At 42.6% G+C, this 18,314-nt stretch overlaps 1 protein-coding gene across 2 annotated transcripts in view; it reads right to left on the bottom strand.

Annotated features, from left to right (window-relative positions):
- Positions 1-7,146: 7,146 nt before the first annotated feature.
- siah1 (siah E3 ubiquitin protein ligase 1) overlaps positions 7,147-18,314 on the bottom strand; it is a 38,900-nt gene continuing 27,732 nt past the window's right edge. For both annotated transcript variants that reach the window (XM_085358951.1, XM_085358952.1), the window contains exons 3-5: positions 10,923-11,104; positions 10,451-10,747; positions 7,147-9,071 (exon numbers count right to left, since the gene is read on the bottom strand). In XM_085358951.1, coding sequence (XP_085215077.1) covers positions 8,700-9,071; positions 10,451-10,747; positions 10,923-11,104 — 851 coding nt within the window. In that variant the 3' untranslated portion in view covers positions 7,147-8,699. The remainder of the gene's footprint in view (positions 9,072-10,450; positions 10,748-10,922; positions 11,105-18,314) is intronic.

The following is an 18,314-nucleotide window of genomic DNA, read 5'->3' as shown; positions in this document are numbered from 1 at the left end:
ACAAACTTTACAAAATAAGCTAGATGAGGTGTACTTGATTAAAGCTAAAGGAGCATATGTAAGGTCTAGAGCCAAGTGGATTGAGCATGGAGAAAAAAAATTCATCTTATTTCTATAGTCTAGTTGGGGCGATCGTGGCTCAAGAGTTGGGAGTTTGCCTTGTAATCGGAAGGTTGCCGGTTCGAGCCCCGGCTTGGACAGTCTCGGTCGTTGTGTCCTTGGGCAAGACACTTCACCCGTTGCCTACTGGTGGTGGTCAGAGGGCCCGGTGGCGCCAGTGTCCGGCAGCCTCGCCTCTGTCAGTGCGCCCCAGGGTGGCTGTGGCTACAATGTAGCTTGCCATCACCAGTGTGTGAATGTGTGTGTGAATGGGTGGATGACTGGATATGTAAAGCGCTTTGGGGTCCTTAGGGACTAGTAAAGCGCTATATAAATACAGGCCATTTACCATTTACCATAGAGAAGCGTAGACAAACAAAGAAAAAAATAACTAAATTGAGTAAGGATGGTACTATAATTGAGGAACCAAACAAAATAAGTGAGGAAATTAACATGTTCTATAGTAATCTGTATAAATCAAGAACTGAAAAAGAAAATGCAGATATGTTTTTGATATGATTAAAGATCAGGTTAAAAAATTGGAAGAGGATGATAAAACATGGTTAGAAGAAGATTTGAAAATATCCGAATTAGATACAGCTCTAAAACAAATGAAAAATGGAAAATCTCCTGGAATTGATGGTTTAACGATTGAATTTTATAAAACCTTTTGGCAAGACATTAAAGATTTGTTATTTAATGGCTTTTTGGATTGTTTAAAAAATGAAGAACTATCCCCAACAATGAAAACAGGATTAATAACCTTATTACCCAAACCAAACAAAGATTTACAAATGCTAGACAATTGGAGACCCATAACACTTTTATGTAACGACTACAAATTATTAGCCTTAGTATATGCAAATAGGCTTAAAAGCGTCTTAACCAAATTGATTGATGAGTGCCAATCAGCGTTTATTAAAGGAAGGCAGATTCATAATAACATAAGATTAATATTAGATATGATTGACTATCGATCCTTTATTAATTCAGAAAGTTTAATACTATTTATTGACTTTTTTAAAGCATTTGATTCAATAGACCATAATTTTTTATTTAGATCTTTAGAACTTTTTGGATTTGGAAACAAATTTTGCAAAGTGATCAAACTGTTCTACAAGCAAATTTATAGTTATGTTTCGCTCAATCCAGGCATAACATCTAGGATAGACATATTCTGTGGAATTCGACAGGGTTGCCCAATTTCTCCAAAATTATTTATTCTTTGCACTCAATTAATGGCTTACCTCATTGTGAACCATTCAGACATCGAAGGAATAAACATTTTTGATATTGAACTGAAAATAAGTCAGTTTGCAGATGACACAGTAATATTTTTAAAGGATAAATCAATACTCGAGAAAGCATTGAATGTCATTTCAATTTTTTCTAAAGCTTCAGGCTTGTGTCTGAACCTAAAGAAGTGTGAACTTTTGCCACTTTATGATTGTTTGGAAAATAGCATGAGGACAATTCCAGTGAAAAATGAAGTTAAGTATCTAGGCATCTATTTAGACAAAGACATCAACACTAGAGAATCAAAAAACCTAAAAGACAAAATTGATGGCATGTCCAAAACACTAAATCATTGGTTGACGAGAGATATTACAATTTTTGGACGCAATCTCTTATCCAAATCAGAGGGCGTCTCAAAGATGGTTTATCTAGCATACTCACTATACATTACCCCGAAAAGCATTAAAAAGATTAACTCTATAATCTATCAATTCATTTGGCGCAATAAAACACATTACATTAAAAAATCACAACTTGTCAAAGATTACGCTAAAGGTGGTATAAAGTCAATTGATTTTCAATCAATGGTTGGAGTATTTAAAATAAACTGGATAAAAGCCTTCCTCTTGAAACCTGACTCCATATGGTTCCATATCCCAAAAAATATTTTCAAAAAGGTGGGAGGGTTGGATTTTCTCCTGAAATGTGATTTTGATATATTGAAGTTGCCTGTGAAACTGTCAGAATATCATAAGCAGGTCTTGTCTTATTGGAAGATGGTGTTTGCCCATAACTTTTCACCACATTGCTCCACCTTGTGGAATAACAGAACAATTACAATTAATAAGAAGTCATTGTTTATTAAAGAGTGGTTTGAAAAAAAACATAATCTTTATAACAGACTTACTTGATGAAAGGGTCAGTTTCTCTCAGTGGGTGTTTTTAATGCGAAGTTTAACATTCAGTGTTCCCTTAGAGAATATGACAAGGTTTGTAAGGCAATCCCCTTACCTCTGTTGAGTTTGATTCAAGGTTATTTGTATTACTCTAAGGCACAAATTAGTCTACCTTCTTTACATCTAAACCAGATTCCTTTGACGGATAAAAACTGTAATAATAAAACCATGAACAAGATATTTAAAAACAAATTATTTCACGACTTTAACAGTAACACAAAACTAAAAGGGAGTAATGTTAAAATAACGAACAAATATACGCACTTTTTAAAATGGCCTATCCCCCCCAAAGTCAAAGAAATGCAATTTAAAATAATTAATGGATATTACCCAGCAGCTGAAATGCTTAAAAAAAGGTTTGGGTTTGAGGTAGAGCCATGTGGATTTTGTTCACAAAATGCGGAAAGTATTGATCATTTGTTTTTTTCCTGCTCAGTAACAACTGACTTTTGGCAAGATCTAGTAGACTGGTTGAGTATAAGAATAGATGGGATGACCCCACTGACTCTAACACAAGTTTTATATAATAATGGTGATCCATCTAAGGAACTGTCCATGCTACACAAGGTGGTGATAATTATGGGCAAATACCACATACACAAATGCAAATGGAAAAGTAAAAGACCTTCCCTAACTGTATTGAAAATTGAATTAAAATCTTTTTTGTCATCTTTAGAATTACTGAGGGATTCATGTAAAGAGGCTGCTTTGATATGCGACAATGGGACTCAATCTCTATCCTTTTAATGATTGTGTTTTTGGTGTACTAAGTAAGCCACATGTATGTTAAAGTGTTCGCAGAAAGGAAACTGTTATATGTCATAAAAATGGCCTTCATATATTTATGTATATGTATATATGTGGGTTTTTTTTGTTTTGTTTTTTTGTTTGTTTAGTTTTTTTTCGTTTGATTTCTTATTCAACCTTTTCAAGATGTTGTTGCACAAATGTTGTCTCCCAACGAGAGATTGTAATATGTGCATAAAAAAAAAAAAAAAAAAAAAAAAAGACAGCTCTGCCTTCTTTTCGACTGCCCGGGACATTTAAACAATGGATAATCCGTATACAAAGAAATTCATGCTTTTCTCCTCAACAGAGAGCATCCCCCGATTGAGCAACAGCGCCGTAAAATAAGAAGAATGGCGCCTAATTACAGAGTTAATAATGCAGACTTTGTAATATCTCACGTGTAGATTCATCAGCCAGATGAAGTGTTTACTGACAATTGACAGTGATGGCGCACATCATCATCACTATTCCAACAATCCTCTCCTCACAGACAAGCATAAACACACTCGACTATCGCTAAATCAGATTTAACACACGTTTGTAATGACGATAAATCAGTTTATAATAGGGTTTATTCGCTCGGTCAGCAGGTGGCGGTATCCTCGTACACTGGGGAGTAAACTGCCATTAAACGAACAGAAGAAGAAGAAAACATCTGCACATGCGCGGTACGGATCGGGTAGACCCGATTTGTACGGTCAGACTTTACACATGCGCAGTAAGGATCGGAGAGTCCTGATCCGTATCTTTCTTTTTATTTTTCGTTTTTGTCTACATTGTACTGAAATGCTTCATTATTGCAAACATTTTAAGATATACTTGTTATTCTTAACATCTTAACAGATACTCTGACCCATAACTATCGTAAAACGCTACGACCGGAAGTAGAAACCTTTCGCGCATGCGGGGTACCGATCGGGTTTCCGGTACGGATCGGGTAGTGACAGTTGTCAATATGCTAGCGGAGGAGATTATCCCCACTGCGAGAGTCACCACATTCCCAAACCAGAAACCGTGGATGGACAGATCGATCCGCACTGCAGTAAACGCCAGGACCGCCTCCTACAACGCGGGTCTCGCCACTGGCGATATGAGCGCCTACAAAGCGGCCTCATACGGCGTGCGGTGAGAGATGCCAAACGCAGGTACCGGGAACGTGTGGAGTCCCGCTTCCACCAGGGCGACACACGGAGTATGTGGCACGGACTACGCACCATTACGGACTACAAAGCCAGGGACACTGCGCCGATCAACGCCGACTCTGCATTCACCAACGAGCTGAATCGGTTCTACGCCCGTTTCGAGGTTAGCCAGGCGGCTAATGCTATCTACCGCCTGACTACCGAGGACAGTGACGTCATCAGCGAGAGACCGGTGACCAGCATCGCGGAGCATGACGTCCGAGCGGCACTGAGGAGAGTGAACACAAGGAAAGCGGCGGGGCCAGACGGCATCACCGGCCGTCTGCTGCGCTGCTGTGCTGACCAGCTAGCAGGTGTGTTCACTTACATCTTCAACGAGTCCGTGGCGAAGTCTGTGGTCCCCACATGCTTCAAAAGATCCACCATCATCCCTGTGCCCAAGAACAGCAACCCCTCATCCCTGAACGATTACCGGCCAGTTGCACTGACCTCGGTAGTAATGAAGGTGTTTGAGAGGCTGCTGAAGAACATCATCTCCTCCTCCATCCCAGACACCACAGATCCGCTGCAGTTCGCCTACAGATCCAACAGATCCACAGAGGATGCCATCGCCCACGTCCTACACACCACTCTCAGCCACGTGGACAAGAAACAGGGTAACTATGTGCGAATGCTGTTTGTTGATTACAGTTCAGCGTTTAACACAATAGTGCCCTGCAGACTGTTCACAAAGCTGAGGGATCTGGGACTTAACAGCCGTCTGTGTGCATGGGTGTTGGACTTCCTCACTGGCAGAACTCAGGTGGTGAGGGTGGGCAGGTGCTTCTCCAACAGCATCACCATCAACACAGGAGCACCTCAGGGATGTGTCCTCTCGCCACTGCTCTACTCCCTCTACACTTCAGACTGTGTGGCCACCCACGGCTCCAACACCATTGTGAAGTTTGCTGACGACACAGTGGTGTTGGGTGCCATCTCCAACAACGATGAGGCGGCCTACATGGATGAAGTGAAGAATCTGGCATCGTGGTGCCAGGACAACCACCTCCAGCTGAACGTCAGCAAGACCAAGGAGCTGGTGGTGGACTTCAGAAGGGGTCAGCACAGAGACTACAAGCCCATCATCATCAATGGAGCTCCAGTGGAGAGGGTGCAGTCCTTCAAGTATCTTGGTGTCCACATCTCCTCAGACCTGACATGGGCTGCCCACATTCAGGTCCAGACCAAAAAGGCTAGGCAGCGCCTGTATCACCTACGACAACTGAGGAAGTTCAGGGTCTCTCCAAAGATCCTCAGGATTTTCTATACAGGCGCTGTGGAGAGCATCCTCACACAGAACATGACATCGTGGTTTGGGAACAGCTGTGTGAAGGACCAAAAAGCTCTCCAGAGAGTGATCCGTACAGCAGAACGCTGCTGCAGGATTGCTCTCCCCCCGCTTCAGGACACCTACACCAGGAGATGCCGGACTAGAGCAGCGCAGATACTGAAGGACCCGTCCCATCCTGGCAACAAACTGTTCCAACTTCTGCAATCTGGTAGAAGGTTCCGCATCTTCCGGGCAAGGACAGAGAGACTCAAGAGGAGCTTCTATCCCCAAGCCATCCGTGCCCTAAACACACACACCCGCCCTCTCACATCATCTATAATTGACTGAGACGTACGTACACACACATACGTACGTACACACACATACGTACGTACACACACATACATGTACACACGTGTATACATACGTATGTATGTATACACATACATACATACATGTGTGTGCGTGCGTGCGTACGTATGCGTGCGTGCGTGTGCGTGCGTGCGTACGTATACACACACACGCGTACGTACGTATACACACACACGCGTACGTACGTATACACACATATACACACACATATATACACACACATATATATACACACACACACACACACACACACACATATAGTTCTTCCTCTACACCCCCCCCCCCCAATTTTTGCACATGTCGAGGAGCGTGTCAGGCTACATTTCACTGTGTGTTATACTTGTATAACTATGCATGTGACAAATAAAGAACCTTGAACTTGAACTAGACATTGTATTTTATGTTGTTCATGTAAAACTGTTCCCTGTAGATCTGAAAAGTTTTTAAATGAACCGACTGTCGGGAAGATCAGCTTTTACTATTACAACGAATTTTATTCCATTTCATGATGGCCACAATCTTTTAAAAAAAAAAAAAAAAAAAAAAAAGTACTTCACCTACCCCCATCATGTTTTAGTGTTTGATCTTCTCCTAATCATAATTCCAATTTTGTTTTAAATCTTTTAAACTTGGCTCATTGCTTCATGCCGATATTGAAATATTTTTACCTGAACACCCTTCACAAATCTTAAGCTCAACAACAACCTGGAAAACTGGGAAAGAAAACAAAAGCTTCCAAAAATGCTGAAATGAAGGTTTACAACAGGAAGACCAATCTAATTTAAAAAATAAATAAATAAATAAAAGTCAAACAGGAGGAGCATCCACTGAACTGGATATGTTAGATGTAGAGTTCCTTACATTAATTTCTTTGCTTGTCAAAAACTGAGGTACTGTCAGTTTTACAGTCATCGTGTTGAATCCAAAAGCCTCAGAGAAAAAAAATGAAAAAAAAAAAAAAAAAGGAAGAAAAAGCACAGAGTATGAAAAAGATAGATTTATTTAATGACAAATTAAAACAGAAGTGGAGGACTTCAGGGAGAGCAGCAACATTACTGAGACTCCACATGAGGAGAAATGGAGAGATGATTGGCTTGAACTCCCTCAATCCTTGAACAAAAAAAACAAAACAAAAAGGGCTCGAGGGGGAAGACTTACCACACAAATGAGAGGACAGCGGGACAAATAAATGAAGAGAAAATAAAATAAAGCAACCCAACTCTGGAAGAAAAGAAACCTTCAATAGAATGACAACTTGTTTTGTTTTTTTTTCTTTAAACTACAAACACTGAAGTTTAGCCACAACTTTTACAATTGCCTTTTAATGTTTGTTTTTAAAATTCAATACAAAAACCGATAATTGTCATAATCTCCATGTAATAATAACAATAGCAACATTGTAACGGTAGAAACTGTCCCTCATTCCTTGTTGGGTGATCAGTCAATCGGTGAGGCAGACACGGGCAGACAGAGAAACGAGGCCGAGCACAAACGAAAGAGACGTGAGAAAATGAGCAGGTTTTCAGCAAAGACAGTGCACACGCGTGCACACAAAAAAACAAAACAAAAAAAACCCACTAATAGTTCCAAAGAAATAGACTTGAGAAATAATTCTTCCAACTGAAATGCAGTGTTTAGGTTTTTTCCTCCTTGTTCTAAAAAACAAAAAGGACCCCTTTGTTCCTAGGTCAATTTATTACACCTGCACACAGAGCCTGTAATGCAAAGAGCAATGTGCGTTTGGCATGTCAGAAAGCCGTTGATGTGTCCACTTTGAAAATAAAACTCCAGGGCTGACGTAGCTGAGGGCCTTCTTACATCCAACCAGTATGACAGCAAAGTTTAATAATTGATGATGACAGTCAACAATTTAATAACAAGCATCCGATGCTCAATCTTTAGCTTTGGGGGGAGGAACCGGTGTGGAGCAGAAGAAAGCAAAACGAGCTCGCGCAGCTGTAGTAATCCCGGGACCCTTTACACAGATCCAAGCTTCTTTTCCTGGACGTTACTTGGGGATTGGGGTGCTACAGCCATTCATGTCTGTGAGTGATGATCCCCAGTCACAGGCGAAGATACATTTTAGATAAAGATTTTTAGGGACTCAGGGTTCCAGTTTGAAATAGTCAATAGCAGCCACAGCCATAGCCCTGCGAGGGTGGGGAGCGTGGGAACCGTTCCAGTCCGAGTGAGGGAAAGTGTGGGGGGACTTGAGGGGTACTGAGGTGGATTACAAACAGGAAGTGCTAGCTGTCTTGCAAGCACTCCAGCACTGACCAGGAGTCCGTTTTGAACTATAGCTTGATCCTTCAAGTCAGGGACTGGAGCCCCTTCCACGTTCCGCTCGGGAAGAGCCGTAGTGTCTGAAATGTGTGTGTGTGAGAGAGAGAGTGCGATGAGAATGAGTTGTGAGAAATCACTCTAAGACAGGGACACGTGGCCAGGAAGGGAGTTTGACAGTTTGTGTCCGCGTTTACGACGAACAGAGGGTGAGGCCCCGCGTGGGTCTCACATAATGTGTTTCCAAGTCTATAGCCGTCACTACACAGTTATGCTATTTTGTTTCATTTCCTCCACTCATCCATCCAAACATTCAGCCATCCATTTCCCCCCCCCCCCAGGCCTCCATGGCTGCCTAATTAGACAGTCCAAATCCATGTCTGAAGGAGTGAGGCAGAGAGGGGTGGGGCACTGTGAGGTCTAATAAAAAAAAGAAAACAAAGAAAAAAAAAATGCCCCCTAACAATATGTAACTTGTTTGTTTTTTTTTTTTAAATCCTCTTCTCTTCAAAGTTTTTAGCACATGGAGATGGTGACGTTGATTCCCAGGTTGCCGTTCTCAGCAAACAGTTGTGCGATGGATGTGTCGAACACCAGGCAGTCGCTGTTCATGATAGCTGTGGCGATGCCCTCGTGGATGGAGCGTGGCGTGGCCTCCCAGGTCAGACGACGCCGGTGCCCGTTGAGCTCCAGTCGGTAGGCGAAGTTCTCGGCCTGCTTGCGAGTCCCAATGAGCTGCACGATGGCAAAGAACTGCTGGTGTCCGTCGTACTTCTCCTGCTTCTCCAGCACAAGCATGAAGTGGAAGCCGAAGCACGACTGCATCATTACCCAGTCCACCGCACCAGGCAGGTTGATATCTGTGGCCAGGAACACGATGTCCTCCCCCTGGACGGAGACACAAACAGGGTTAATCATCTTTAGTTGTCAGCCTGAAGTTAACACCCAACGCTGCTCACATAAAGATCTTTTACATCATCATGATCTCAAAATAAATACATGTTATAAAACAAGCTGCAAAAGGAACAAGCCGTTTGTTGTTCTCATGTTAAACGCAATTTTCTGGAATAATCTGGCCAGTATTTGACAGGGAGTATGCTCTTGATACCAACCACACCGTTATGAGACCTCGACCACTGGAAAGTTCAAAGGTGTGCCAGACCGCGACTTTCGGACTCGGGAGACTGAGAAACACATTAAAGTTGACATAATGACTTATGCACTTGTCTTTTTGAAAGGGGTTGTGATTTGCACTTGTCATCCGGCTGTCTTGTTGCAGGCTGACTTTTAGCATAACAGTAAAGAACAAGCAGAGACAAGTCTCCATGCAACCCCCACCTTTTGCACAATGGACACGTCGACTCATTGTTAACATCAAACCATCTAAAATTCTCAAGACCAAGTAAGATATGAGCCACTGAGTAATCATTAGTGTTGTCTTGCAGTCCAATCTTACAGCTTTAAAAACACATTTCTAAGACAATTACGCCAAAAGTCATCCCACGAATTAAAAGGCTAAACCACTTTCAACAAAAAAAAAAAAAAACAAAAACAAAAAAAAAAAAAGAAGTACTGTAGTACTGCTGGCTGCAGTAGCATGCCAACTTTAATACGTCAGTGTTGCCAGATAAGATAACCACCATCATGGATGTTCTCGTTGTAGGGGCAAAGATCCTCCATGGTTTCAGAACAGATCATACAACTATATGTACAAGCCGCTCAGGCTTTGCATGACATCAGTGAGAGATGATTTCCTTATGTGGTGATCTCAGGCAGCTTCAGCTGTGAGCACAAAAGCTCACCTGTTGCCAGAGAAGCTCCGCCCACCTAGCAGTGGTGTAAACTACTGGAGTGTTCCTTCAATTTAAAAGTAATCATGATATTAAAATGAACAAATTCTGCAGGCTATAACAACTCATTTGTAAATTAACACACATTTACACAGTATGTTGTTTCCTTTGCTGTCCAGCAGAGGGCACACTCAAAATTCCCCATCAGCTTAGTGGGATGGAGTATGAAATGTTTTCCATGTTTCCACTTCATTTGAACAAACTCTACGCTGTTTATTCAGACTTTTATTTCTAGTTTATTTCTAAGAGTTTATTTCTAAGTCACAAACTTAATTGCAAACCCTGTACGATCCGTGTTTAAATAGCATCAATTCAGATAGTCTTCTACTAAGTGTCTCATCCTCACTTAGTAAAAATGGCACACACTTTTAGGAGCATGTTTTGTGGAAGAAACTGAGGAGCTGAGTAACTTCTAACCTGCAGTGTGGTGATGGACTTGTGCTGGTGCATCAGGTGAGGCATGACTGCATCCAATGATCCCTGCCACTTGCAAGAGGCGCCGGGGCAGGGGCAGGAATACGGCCGAAACTCGCAAAGCTCTTCGTGCTCGGTCTTGTCGGTATGAGGCAAGGTGACTTCGCAGCCTGATGAGGCATACTTGCAGGGGAAAAGGACAGAGTTGGCCACCTTCTCCATGGCCAGGTTCCTGATGGAACCCAGGGGACCTCGGCAGGTGGGGCAACAAGTGAGCTTAGGCCGGCAGTTGGAGCACACCTGGGGATGAAGAAAAATAACATTTTTTTTTTTTTTTAATTTATTTATATATACACGAGTATGTTCATGACAAGTTTACTAAAATGTTAATCTTCACAATTATGCTTCTGCAAGAAATTTTCCTAGCAACAACAACAAACAGTTCAGGTTCAGTTACAGGCTGGACTGTACACACCAGGTGTCCGGACTGGCACTGGAGGATTGGGGGGAGGACATAGTCGAAGCAGACAGGACACTCAAACAGGCTCGCCAGGTCACTGTTGGAGGCTGTGGTGCCTGAAAGGGTGGGCACACGCTGAGAAGGAGGGCACTTAGATGTTCCTGTGGGCAGCGCGGTGGCAGTCTGGCGACTCATTTCTGACAAGAGAGGAGGATGGTTATGATAAAGCCATAAGCACATCATATTTTACCATACCATTACCAAGCCTTAGTTAAAAGTATGACTAATTGTCTAGCCCTCCCTTTGTTGGCAGCTCTTACTCTACATCGGAGTCAAAACAGGTCACTGAGGTGGAAGAAACAGACAAGACAACGGACATGAAGGACAAACATCACTGTGTTGATGCTGGTTGCAGAGCATGCAATTTGTTTAAAAACATGTAAATGAAAATATACCAAAATTATAGGGGTGCAACGATACTCGTATGGATATTGAACCGTTCGATACAGTGCTTTCGGTTCGGTACGCACATGTACCAAACAATACAAAATTTTAAATTTTATCAACTTTCCTTCTGATGATGCTTTCTGTGTTGAGCGCTCAGTGGATCTGCGCTCGACAGTGCAGCCTAGGCGGAGTAGTCGAACGCAGATTCACTGAGCGCAGGGCAAGCTAGCGAGACAGAAGCTAAGCTCGTTGCAACATGGCAAACTGAACCTCCCCCACCCTCATTCAGATCTGGCGTTTGGAACTATTTTGGTTTTCATGTGACGTATAACCCTGAAGGTAAGCGCGTCATGGACTAAATCAATCAATCTTTATTTATAAAGCACTTTTCATACAAAAAATGTAGCACAAAGTTAAAAGCAGCCCACCCCACCCTCCAACTCACTCCCCACACTCTCATTAACATAAATGATGTGAATACACACATATATCTCCCCCCCACACACACACACACACACACACACACTTAAAGAGTAAAAATTGGGCTGGGTTCACATGAGCCAAGTGAGGAAACACTATAACAGGGAGCCGTCTGCACCGGGAGCCGGTCACAGACCGCAGCCTCCAGGCTGGGCACACAGCAGGAGGGAGGCAAAGAAGCCCCCCAGCCAGGCTGAGAGGACCCCCAGAGACCCAGCAGCCACGGTCGATCACAGCCCCGGTGCAGAGAGCCCCCTCCGAGGAAACACTGGAGATATGACGCAATACGATATATACAGGGTAAAATGATAAAATAAATAAGAACGGGATACAATATAAATATAAATATAAATAGAGTAAGAAGATTAATAAAATGAATAAGAATAAAATCAATAAATATTAGGTAAAGCCTAAATTAATAATAAAATAACGGGATAGAATAAATAAGCATAAAATAAATAAACGCTAAGTAAAAGCTAAATTAAAAAGGTGGGTCTTGAGCCTGTTGTTAGAAACATGTACGTTCTCTGCGGCCCTGAGCTCCTCCGGCAGGCTGTTCCACAGAAGAGGACCATACCACTGAAAAGCTGCCTCTCCATGAGTATGTGTCCTGACTTTAGGGACAATCAAAAGGCCAGTACCAGAGGACCTCAGGGTCCGCGAGGGTTCATATGGTAAAGGCAGATCTGAGAGATAAGAAGGCCCAAGACCATTAAGACATTTAAAAACCAATAAAAGAACTTTAAAATCGATCCTGAAACACACGGGGAGCCAGTGCAGCAATTCTAAAACCGGTGTAATGTGGGCCCGCCCTCTGGTCTTCGTCAGCACACGAGCTGCCGAGTTTTGCAAAAGTTGTAAAGTTGAAATATTCTTCTTAGGAAGACCAGAGAGCAGGGCAGTAATCAATGCGACTGGTAATAAAAGCATGCATCAACATCTCTGTGTTAGCCCGAGAGAGAATAGGGCGGACTCTGGCTATATTTTTTAGATGATAAAATCCAATTTTGGTTACATGTTTAATATGTGGGATAAAACCAAGCTCAGAGTCAAAAATAACACCCAGGTTTTTCACTTGTAGCGAAGGACATAGTGAAAATGCCTCTAATTTAGACAAGAGTTTCTCTCTCTGAGCCTCAGGACCGACGATTAAAACTTCGGTTTTGTCCTGGTTAAGCTGTAAAAAGTTTTCTGCCATCCAAGATCTTATATCCAAGATACAGTTAAAAAGGGCATCCATTGGTCTGGTGTCATCAGGAGACACGGAGATGTACAGCTGCGTGTCATCAGCGTAACTGTGGAAGTTCACTCCATGCCTCCTGATGACACCGTCAGCATATACAAATTAAAAAGTACAGGGCCTAGAACCGACTCTTGAGGCACACCACATGTCATTTTATGGATCTTAGAGGAACATGTATCCATACTCACCATAAAAGATCTGTCAGAGAGACAGGAAGTGAACCAGTTGTGTACAGCACCAGAGAGGCCCACCATGTGTTTCAGTCTGTTTAAAAGAACAGCGTGGTCTACTGTATCAAAGGCTGTGCTTAGATCCAGTAGCACCAGGACTGAGAGCTTTTGGGCGTCCCAGTTACATCTAAGATCATTTAAAACCTTTAGGAGAGCCGTCTCTGTGCTGTGGTTCACCCTAAATCCAGACTGGAATATCTCCAGGATCTGTCTATCATTTAGAAAATCATTAATCTGAGTAAAAACAAGTTTTTCTAAGATTTTACTTAAAAATGGTGAGTTGGATACAGGTCTGTAGTTATTAAAATCATTACAATCCAAATTGCTCTTCTTCAGAAGGGGTCTCACCACCGCCGTTTTAAAGGCAGCAGGGAAGACACCCAACTGAAGAGCGCAATTCATCACGTATAAAAGCTCAGCCTCAAAAAATCCATAAAGTGTTTTAAAGAGTGAAGAAGGGATTGGATCTAAAGGACATGTGGTGGGTCTCACTGTGGAGAAAACTTTCTGAAGGTTCTCAGCATTAATCAGGACAAAGCTGTCCAGTGTCTCCTCAGGTACAATCGAGCCCTCAGATGTCTTTACAAACATATCGCGATTAGATAAAATATCAGATCTGATGGCGCTGATCTTTCCCCTGAAGTGGTCTGCAAACTGCTCACAGAGCGAGTCTGTGGGTTTCTTTGGGAGCTGTTAAAATCAGGGTTAAATAAATGATCTATGGTGGAAAAGAGGACCTTGGGATTATTTTTGTTATTACTGATTATTTTGGCGAAGTATGAGTTTCTTGAATTCCTTAATGTATTATTGTACATTTTAAGTTGCTCGCAAAATATTTGATGGTTGATAGTATTTTTATTTTTCCTCCATCTCCTTTCTGCTGCCCTGCAATTTCTTTTGAGTGTTTTGACTTCTTCGTTTCTCCAGGGTGATGCATGTTTTACGTTAATCTTTTTGGTGGTGAGTGGAGCAATGGAGTCAAGGCTTTTCTTCAGTTTGCTGTTGAAATGATTAAAAATCAAATTGCAGGGTGCAGGTAGAATCACAGGGGGGCATTCGTCTAAAACCCTGGTAAAATTTGCAGCCACTTCAGAGGTTAGATAGCGCCTCCTCACAGTTCGCACCGAGGTCTCCCGCTGAATAAAACCGGTGATGTTAAAAAAAAAAAAAAAAACAAAAAAAAAAAACACTGAGACAGCCAAGTCAACAACAGAGGACACGCTGGTGGACAGCCCATGGGTGATGACCAGGTCCAGAGTGTGTCCTCTGTTGTGAGTCGGCTGCGTGACGTGCTGGGTAAAATCCAAACAGTGAAGAATGTTTAAGAATTCTTTTGATGCAGAGTCAGAAGGATTATCTATGTGCAGGTTAAAATCACCAGTTAAAATTATATTATATTTTGAATGTATGTTTGTTAAAAATTCTGAGAATTCCTTGATAAAAGCAGCGCTGTCTTTAGGTGGTCTATAAATTGTGACAGATAAAACTGGAGGGCTGCTGAAAACAATAGCATGGAATTCAAAAGTGGTAAAATGATCAAATAAAATTTGTTTGGAGGTGAGTGTGTTGTTGGCCAAAGATGCAGTCCCACCACCTCTCTTACCACTTCTAATAGAAAAAGAGAAATTAAAATTTGGTGGGGAGGCCTCAGTGAGAACAACTGGTGCATCCGAACCCAGCCATGTTTCAGTTAAAAATAAACAGTCAAGTTTATTATCTAAAATTAAATCATTAATAATAAAAGACTTGTTCAACAGAGAGCGGACATTTAAAAGTGCCATACTGATTGAGACTGGTGGATTTTTGACAATAGAGTTGAATGGATGTTGATATTTAGGTTATTAATGTTTTTGGAGTTACTGGATTTATGATAATTCTGTTGCTCTGTTTGTGATTATGACGGGTATTGTGTTGACTGTGGGAAAGAGAGGTCCGAGTCCAAAGTTTTGTGTATTACTGTTAAAAGTGGAACAAATATAGGAGCTGGGACCAGGGGAACATCAGTCAGTGGCAGACAGATCAGCAGGTAATGTCAATTTGGGGTAGTGACAGGGCGATGTGCGGGAGTGCTGTACGCCAAATGCCAAATTGGTAGACAGCAAAAGGCGTCCCCAGGCGTTGAGGTGGAGCCCGTCTCCCCCAAAAAGATGCCTCCTCTCCCAGAAGGCATCAAAATTGTTAAAAAAACCCACGCCGTGGGAGACACAGGCGGAGGAAAGCCAGGTGTTGAGGCTGAGCAGCCGGCTGAAACGGCCTATCCTTCTGCCACAGGTGGGGGTGGGCCCGGAGATAAAAGCACTCACCTGCAACTGACCAAGGAGGCTGAAGAGTTGGAGGAAGTCCAACTTCAGCAGCTCAGATTGCTGTTTGGGGATGTCATTGGTGCCGATGTGGATGATGAGCCGGTTAACCTGTGGGTGGGATGCCAGAATGTTGGGAATTCTGTCCACTATGTCAACAACAGTGGCTCCCGGGAACGACAGCGTGAGCGCCCCCCTCATCCACACGTTCCTGACGATGGAATCCCCGAGGACCAGTGTGGAGAGAGGAGGTGCCACCGGGGGCTGCTGGCCATCTGAGACGCCTGCGCCGCGGCACCGGGGGTGTTCAGATGGAGATGCGCCAGCCGGACTGCGTGAGTGACTCCCAGGTAGCCGCGCCGTGGGTCCTCTTCTCCGAGGAGCCAGGGTAAAGCACAGCTCTCCGCGGTGAGTTTGCACCACAGCGTCGGGTTGCCCACCGCGGCTCCGGGGGCGTAGTGGTGGAGATGGCGCAGACCTCAGCGACACAGCGGGATGGCGAGGGCTAGCGGTCAGAGGAGGAAAGTCCACAGGATCTAGGACATTAAATTTATTCTCCAGTACTACCGCGCCAGAGGGGTGAGGGTGCGAGAGACTGATCCTCCTGCCCCCTCTGCAGCCACCACGCGTCTCAACCACGGTCCATGGCGCTGGTTGGAGTGGAGTGGAGCTGACCAGAGCCTTGGGTCTGGCCCCTAGCTGAAACCAGGAGTTCTCGTCCTTGGCAGAAGCACCAGCGACTCAAATTGAGAGCCTGTGTTGACTGTTGGCGGGATCTTGGGACACAGCAGCTGGATGGTGCACTGTGTCGGCTAGCTCAGCGCTAGTAGCGGTGGTTTGAGCTTTGCCAAGGAGGATCGTGTCAAGTTCGCATTCAGCCCCCTGGATTTGGTATAGCGTGGATATCCTTTGCTCCAGCTTGATCAGTTTTTGACTCAGGTTGATGCAGCTTTCACAGCTGGATGTTGAGGTAAGTGGTGCCATTCCGGAATCTCTTACCGGCGACAGCGTCAAAAACAAAAACAGAAACTACCACTTTAACTTACGTTAGCTAAAAAGTCAGTCGTGACGCAGCAAGAGAAGAGTTTCACTAAAAGTTCACTAAAATGACAGTGAACTTGGATGCCAGTGGATCTAAAAATAAACTCCAGTTTTTGCGCATTCACGCTCAACTAAAACAGTATGTCGGATGTGCCACCAATGCTCAATTACATGAGTGGGAACTACTGCGTTAGCACAGTTTGCTCGTTAACGTGTTGGCCGTCCAGCCCCACACACGGGGCGATCCGCGGTAGCTCGTTAACAGATTTGCCGTGTTGTGGTGTTAACGTCATTTCAGATTAACGCTGACAGCACTAGTGGGAACACAACGAATATGACTGCACATAGGGCTGCTCAATTAATCGAATTTTAATCACAATTACGATCTGGGCTTTCAACGATCATTAAAAATGACTGAGCCGATTATTAGCCCCTCCCTCATTTATCCGCGATACCTTAAAGGCCAGTCCGTGAAAATATTGTCTGGCATAAACCGGTCCTTGGCGCAAAAAAGGTTGGAGACCGCTGATTAAGAGGACCAGAGGGAAGCTCGGAAAGCTAAGCAGAAGTTATTTGGAGAGGAGAGTGACTGCCGTTGGTTGAAAAGAGAGGTTTAAAAAAAAAAACAAAAAAAAAACAAACAAAAAAAAAAAAAACACACCCTTCAGTGGTGTTGCACACCATTTTATATTATTTTTTAAAGTCATTGTTAACCTTTAACCCTTGTGATGTCCTCCCGATTTGCATACAATGTGAGCCATCAGGGGTCAAAAGTGTCCCCACTTCATTTGACTGTTTTTTAAAGTATAAATTGTCAATCAATTCAGTGTTACACCTTAGTTTTACTTAAGACCAACACATTAACACAAAATTTACTCAACATTTTACATTTTAGGGCCACCAGACCTTCTTTACAAAAAAATAAACCCTGTTTTTTAGCGAAAATAAAAAAAGAAAATTAAATATTTAATTGTTTAGATAATTTTGACTATCTGAATAACTAGAGAGTGCTGTATGTTGAACTTTAGTGAGAATTTTTTTTTTGAACCATTTAAATTTTTTTAATGGCAGCAAATAATCACACTGGTGGTCCTCAGGGGTCAAAAATGTCCCCACTTCATTTGACTGTTTTTTTAAAGTATAAATTGTCAATCAATTCAGTGTTACACCTTAGTTTTACTTAAGACCAACACATTAACACAAAATTTACCCAACATTTTACATTTTAGGGCCACCAGACCTTGTTTACAAAAAATACACCCTGTTTTTTAGCGAAAATAAAACAAGAAAATTAAATATTTAATTAAATTAAATATTAAAAAATTTTATTTTTTTTTTAAATTCTCACTAAAGTTCAACATACAGAGTGCTGTATGTTGAACTTTAGTGAGAATTCTTTTTTTGAACCATCTATAAATTTTAAATGGCAGCACATAATCACACCTGTGGTCCTCAGGGCTCAAAAATGACCCCGTTTGCTTTGAAGCAACAAGTATAAAATATCATCCATCTCTGTGTTTCAAGGTTTTATTCAACTTTATTCCAACTCATTGCCTGACAGTTTTCTATATTTTGGCATGGTAGGAGGGCATGAGTCTGAGTGAAGGCAAACTTTCATGAGGACAAAGGCGTGTCCATATTTGACCCAAGTGCAGGAGGAAGCTCA

The sequence above is a fragment of the Diplotaxodon limnothrissa genome, linkage group LG7 (assembly GCF_057381915.1).
Source record: "Diplotaxodon limnothrissa isolate DT_005_m linkage group LG7, D_limnothrissa_male_GT1.1, whole genome shotgun sequence".
NCBI classification, from domain to species: Eukaryota; Metazoa; Chordata; class Actinopteri; order Cichliformes; family Cichlidae; genus Diplotaxodon; species Diplotaxodon limnothrissa.
The sequence above is the reverse complement of the archived record's forward strand: the minus strand, read 5'-3'. Positions and strand labels throughout refer to the sequence as shown.